The 6,756-nt window shown below is 43.9% G+C and overlaps 1 protein-coding gene across 1 annotated transcript; it reads left to right on the forward strand.

The window, feature by feature from the left end:
• The first annotated feature begins 1,671 nt into the window (after window positions 1-1,671).
• On the forward strand, window positions 1,672-6,095 carry LOC147974080 (uncharacterized). Its single transcript, XM_087525166.1, has 11 exons — window positions 1,672-2,098; window positions 2,693-2,814; window positions 2,912-3,115; window positions 3,215-3,351; window positions 3,450-3,719; window positions 3,842-3,981; window positions 4,959-5,002; window positions 5,161-5,241; window positions 5,344-5,412; window positions 5,517-5,690; window positions 5,774-6,095. Coding segments are annotated over exons 1-11 (1,422 nt in total). The 5' UTR covers window positions 1,672-2,096; the 3' UTR covers window positions 5,953-6,095.
• The last annotated feature ends 661 nt before the right edge of the window (window positions 6,096-6,756 follow it).

A 6,756-nucleotide genomic window follows, 5' to 3' on the forward strand; every position in this document is an offset into this window, starting at 1 on the left:
CATTGTAAAGAAGCGGCAGTGTAGGAACACGCGCGCCCTCGCCCGAGAATAGAATCGAGCGGTGTGTGCCATGGCCGGACTACCCCCCCCCCCCCCCCCCAAGGAGAAGGAGGACAACGACGGGTCGGGCAGCTCCGTGATGAGTAGATTCGGCTTGATCCGTACTGCGTTTTCGACCGCTACTTTCATGAGAAGGACGACAAAGGTGTCGGGAAGGGCTAGGGCAGCAGTGGATGATCTTCTCCATCGCTAGCATGTAGGTTAACACATGCTAATTTTTGGTAGTCCGATGGCATATGTCCTGATGTAGTAGATGTAGTAGTCGTGCGATGTGTGTAATGCATCGTTTACGTGGTTGCATGAGTTTGTATGGATTTGAGGTATGTTAATTGAGGTGTTCGATTGTGACAAAGAAAATTTGGGACATGATCGATCACTGTCCGTGCTATTTTTTTGCATGTTAATACGTGTCTCATTCATATCATAAAGATCAAAGTACAAGTCACGTAAGAACCAACATGAAAAAACTGAAAAGATAGCAGAACATCTCTGAGTTTGACACCAACGCCCGTTGTCTGCCTCCGGCATCACCACGGCGGCCATCGAAGAAAAGAATGACGGATCACCTTCTCATCCAAGTTCGATCACTGTCCGTGCTATTTGTGATTGGATTTGTCAAGTACGGATGTAGATCTCTAACCTTGCGATCTACTAAAACGTTTGTAAATGGAGCGAGCGTTTCCTGGTTAAAAGGGTCCCGTGTAAAAATAGTTCCAGTCAAAAAATATGGACAACGCTAACACCCACACGTGTGGTGGGAGCGAAACCCGCTCACACACCCTTTATTACACAGACTGCGCCACATCACCGCATGCATGCATGTGGAATCTTTTTGGATTTTCTGTTTTTAAAATGTTTTATCTCTTAAATAAAAATCCGATTGAAGATCCGCTTTCACCATTAAATCTCTCGCGATGAGATCTTCAAAACTAGATCTCATATCAATATATTTCGATGAATTTTTTTCGGTTAAAAGTTGTCATGTCTATTGCACATGAATTGCCATGGTGTTTACACTGAAGTTGCCATGATATATTTCAACTATTTTTTTTCTACATTTAAAAGTAATTTTGACATTTATAAAACAGGAAATTAAGAAATTAGACCTGCCATGAACCATAAACTAATATTGCCATAATACATGCACTTAAAATTGTCATGGTTCATACAAAAATATTTTTAAGGGGTAAAGTACTACAGTTGCCATCATCAAAATACTAAAATTGTCATGTTCTACAAACTGAAATTGCCACATGGCAACTTTAGTTTAAGCACTATGGCAACTACATTGTAAACATCATGACAACTTCTGGGTAAAAAAAAATCGTTGAAACATATCAACGTAGGGTCTAGTTTTGAAGATCTCGTCAAGACGGATTTAATGGTGAAAACGGATTTTAATTCGACTTTTTAATTAGGAGATAAAACATTTTTAAGCCGAAAATCAAAAAGATTCCTGTTGACATCATCTGTTTACATGTGATAAAATGAGTGGTAAAGGAGATGTGTGGGTGATGTGCAAGATGCCACACGTGTGAGCGTTAATTTTTTCGTAAAATATATCACGCAGTGGAATTTCGAACCAAACACAAACACGGTAGGCACGGGCGCTGTCGGGCAGCGGTAGTCGGAGGGGCGACCTCCGCCACATCGCCGGAGCCGAGCGCCTCTCCCGCTGTATCGGTATGGAGGCCCTGGAGCAGAGCGGACGGCGGACCCGGCCGCCCGTCGAGCCCCCACCACCGCCGGTCGTCTCCACGATCCCCAGCGCTCGCTCTCACCGCACAGGGCGAAACGGACGGCGGCGGCGGGTAAAGTGGATCGGGTAACGCAGCTTCCCTTTGGGCCACGAAGAACTCCAGACCCAATATATAATGGGAATAGATTTTCTAATCCCCCAATCCAACTCGCCTCGCTAGTTCCGATCAAGAGCCAGCAGCAACGAGTTTCCCCGGAACCCTAAATCCCCGATCCTCCGATTCTCTCGGCGGTGCGCCCTCGCCCTCGCTCCGGAATCAGACGGGACCAACTGATCGATGTAAGTCTGCCCACTCTGTTTTCTCCCCTTTTCTAGTCTAGGGCTATTTCTTCATGTGCCATTGCTGTGTTTGGATCTTATATGTTGCCCACTCCACTGCCATCATGTACAGACAGATGCTACGGTGCGGATAATACGGAAACCCTGTTTTTTGGATCTTCTTTCTAACATGCATGTAGTATACTAAACAATTTTTTTTGGATCTTCTCTGTTGCCCACTCCGCTGCCATCGTATACAGACAGATGCTGATAATATGGGAACTTCTTGATTTTTCCATACTACTACATTGGGAGTTATCTGCATATCATCGGGCCCATTTTATACTGGTTTCGGCACTTTTTTTCTGCCCCATGAACAACAGTGTGCAATAATGTTGTTCAAGAATGTGATAAAATGACAGGCAACAAAGCTTTTTTGGTTTCCAATTTATGTTGCAAAATTACCACCAAAATGTATACGAGGCCAACAATCATCAACTCTGACATGAGAATGCCATGGCTTTTGCGACGTCTGACATGAGAATGTCATGGCTTTTGCGACCTTACTTAGTTAGTTAGTTCCTCTACTGATCATTTGCATTCTTTATGCTTCAGGGCCGGAAAGATGCAGAAAAGCAAGAGGATGGGTGATCACACAAAAAGCTTGAGAAAGGTGCAAAGCACCACTCGAAAAAAGAACAACTGTGGGAGCAATTGCAAAAGAGTCCGGAAAGATAGTGAGTCAATGATTTCGACTTTCCCGGCTCTTTCTGTTCTGGCACTTACTTCTCTCACAGAGCACTCACTGTTTTGGTGTACTTGTTCTTTAATTAGATATTAGTCATCCGGAGGAGACTGATGCTGCTTCTGATAAACATTTTGTCAACTCATTGCCTGATCGAGATGTTTCCAGCCCTAAGTTTGAAGAGCAACAATTTGGCAGCATATACGAAAGTGATCAAGATCACTGGTGTCAACTCAGTCAAAGAGTGGCTTCACATTTGTCTATCGAAGTTGTCTCGCTTGCTTTGCTCGATGGTGATTATGCTGCTTTATATATGATTATTACGAAATGTCCAAATTTGTATTGACACTTACCAACTCGTTAAATGTAAGAAAAAAAGTTATCTCGTGCAGGAGATGAGATGCTATTTGCGTGCACGGGTATAGTTCTACCACGCGGGACATCAAGTCTGGGCCTAACAAGATTCCTGACTTCATCACGTTTGGTTACAGTCTTTAATCAGAAAAGAAACAAGGATGATAAATTGAGGGTTGGCGCTGCTAATAATTGTCTTGCCATCTTGCTTTGTTTATTCATTCAAGCTAACCATGAACACTCCTTACTGATGTACTGCTTTTATCACTACAGGTTGCAGTATGCCTTCCCGACAAAAAGACTATACCTGGGATCTTAGGAATATATGATAAATATATTGCTGTCGTTACCTCCCAGGACTTCCAAGATGTCATGCCTTTAGATATGTATCAGGAGACGTATCTGCCTGACGCTCTGACAATGGTAGCTGCTGGGCATGCCCACAAATCATGCAGTTTGATGGGCACGATTGGGGTGCTGACTGATGCTCCTACAGAAGATGATTATGAACATCTTTCGGCCTCTACCTGTCAGATCACAGAGGTAACTGCTGTTTTTTCCCTTCCCTTTGTGGCATGTCAGAGAATTTGAAGGTTGAAACAGATAACTCATTATGTTATCGGTGGTCTAATGTGTGACTATGTGCACCCTTCAACTTGTTCTAGGCTGGACTTGGAGGCCCAATTATTGATCTTGCTGGGAATTTTGTTGGGATGAACATTTGTTTCGATAGTGATACAGGAAAGCCTTTGTTTCTACCATGGATATTGCTTCGTCAACGCTTGGAGCAATATGAGATACTCGGGTATGCCTTCTAGTATTTATTATGAGCTATATTGTGAACAAACTTCCCCAACTAGTTTATCTATATTGGTTTCAAGCCTCCTGCCCTCTTCTCCTGTTCAAATTCCCCTTCTAAGTTTATCCATTTTTACATAGTAACAGTACTGGTGCCATAGGTGTGTGTTTTCACTTTTCACACATCTCCTTAGCAATGGACGAACAAAACAACAAAACAGTGACATTTTCTTAGCAACGGGCCATAAATACTTCCAGTTTAGCCGATGTAAATCTCCCATCTTCAGATGTCAATACTTGCTTACTAACTTGAATATTGTGCACCGACTGCTTGTATGCCGGTTGCTACTTGTTGATTCGGTAAGGGGGGAATGCCATGTAGGGGTAGCGGCATTACTAGCACAAGCAGCCAGTTGTCTTATGGTGTGACTGGATGCGGCAGCACGATGCTACTTATGGAAATTGAGATACTAGTATCTCAACCATATAATAATATTGTTAACTTGTTGCGTTTTTTTCTTCAAAATACATAGATACCCACCATGCCCCCAAATTGTTTTTCCTTTTTGATGCGGTTTGCCGTGTCTCCACAAAATAAGCTGAAAGTTCCATCCCTGAGCTGATGCTTCATGCTGCCACGAAGCCTATTATTTGAAACCGTATTTTAAGTTTGCCTACCACTTTCCCTGTTGCTGATTTATTGTGCTTGCTTCGGTGCTGAAGCTACTCTTATCTGTCTAAGTGGGAAGTGTTAAAACATTTCGTTCAAAATAAAATGTGGACAATGTAACTCATACGTAGCATCTTGATCTGCCCATCCTTCTTCTTTTGTTGTACACTTTTTTATGGCCTGTTTTGGGTTTCTTTTTTCCTACCTTGTTTCCTTTTCCACATTGGTTACATCGTCTATCGACTGCTTGTTTGGGGCCAGTACTTGTGCGTGTTTATTTATCATAATAACGACTCTGCTGTGTTCTAATGCAGTCCTTGGGCAAAACTTCATGGCAGAATGACACCTTATAGTGCAGGTGAACATTTCAGAATCACTTGAGACCCTATATTGTGCATCGTCAAAGTGTCATTTCTTCTAATCATAGTAATCATCATTATATTAACATGTGGTCCATGTATATACTCCCGCTTGTCACGCACTTTCTAATTGTGCTGATTCTCTTATCCATTTTAGGTTTCTCAACGAGAAAAACCAACAATAGCAGACAGGGATCTTATGTACCTCCTCCAGGTGCTTCAAGAATAATACCTTCAGGTGTGAACTATACTACTGCAAGTCATCGATCATCCAAAGCATTAGCTATTGATCATTGTGCGGCACATCTGACTACTAATATTGATCACCTCTTTGCATCAGGATTCATGGATACTTGGAACTGGATAGAATCCATGGGCTATCCCAAGCCAGAACCACTTATGCTGGAATGTATGTTGTTGCTTTTGATATCTCTGACTTATGCATTGTGCATTTTCTTATAGCTATTGTAGCACAATATAACTACTCATGTACCTGCTTTTTTTTTGGAAAAGTGAATGGGCGCCTGGTTAGGACATTCGACGATGCTTTTGGTTGCTTACATGCTTGGAGAGGTTATAAAGGTTTCTATAATGCATTTGGTAGTAGGAAGAATGCCTGGCAGAGACTTGATAAGAAGATAGTTGAAACCATATCCCGGCGTGTTGTCTCACTTGTTTCATTCAACGGTGATTTTTAAAAGCCAAATCAATTGTTACCTTTTCGTAGTACTAACCTTTCATGCTAATGATCAAACTTATATCATGTGTAGGAAACGGCATGAGGTTTTTCGTTTGCACAGGCATCCTTGTAAAGTGTCCTTTGACAAACGGGGGCACACGCACTGTCATTGTGACTTCAGCCAGTTTGGTTAGAACCTGTGAGGCTACAGACACGATTGATGAGAATATGAGGGTCGGTTCTGTTAGACTAATATGTCACGTATCGTGACATATCTCCTAATCCCCTAAATCGAGGAGTATCGATATTGTTGTGATCTCCCATTTATGGTTAGGATTGTAAATCTGTCTATATATTGACATGTAATGGAAAAGCCCAAGTGTGACAAATATTCTCTAAATCTTTTATGGTATCAGAGCCAAGAGGTCTTGAGTTCAAGACCCGACTGACGCAATTAAATTGCAGCCCATTTTCGGTCCACGTTTAGGCCTGACGGAGCCACACATGAGGGGGAGTGTTGACGTATAATGTGCTGCCTAGTCTCTTCCATCAGATCGGTCTTTTGATTGCATTGGCTAGAGCATGCTCTTCTACATGGTATATCAGCCTAAGAATCCTCTCGCTTCCGCTCCTCCAACCCTAGCGCCGCCGGCTCCTGCTCCCGCGCCGCTGGCCACCACCTCCATCCCATGGCGCCCTCCGAGCCGGTTGCTCCTCACCCCAACGCTGCCCTTTGGGCGCAGGCCACCGCCATCCCCAACGTCCGCTCTCTCGTCCCCATCGTCCTCGAGTTCAAGAGCACCGTCTTCCCCAAGTGGAGGACCTTCTTCAATATAGCCGTCACCACCTACGCCCTCGAGGATCACCTCACCTCCGAGACGCCCTCCACCGACCCAACGTGGCTCCGCCTCGACGTCCTCGTGCTCCGCTGGCTCTATGGCTCCATGGCCATGGACATCGTCGACCTCGTCATGCCTACTGACCCCGCCACCGCCACGGCGTACAAGGTCTGGACCGCCGTCGTCGCGCTCTTCAACGACAACCAAAAGAGCCGCGAGATTTATCTCGCCGAGG

The sequence above is a fragment of the Triticum urartu genome, chromosome 5A (assembly GCF_056163025.1).
Source record: "Triticum urartu cultivar PI428250 chromosome 5A, HENAU_Tu73, whole genome shotgun sequence".
Taxonomy (NCBI): domain Eukaryota; kingdom Viridiplantae; phylum Streptophyta; class Magnoliopsida; order Poales; family Poaceae; genus Triticum; species Triticum urartu.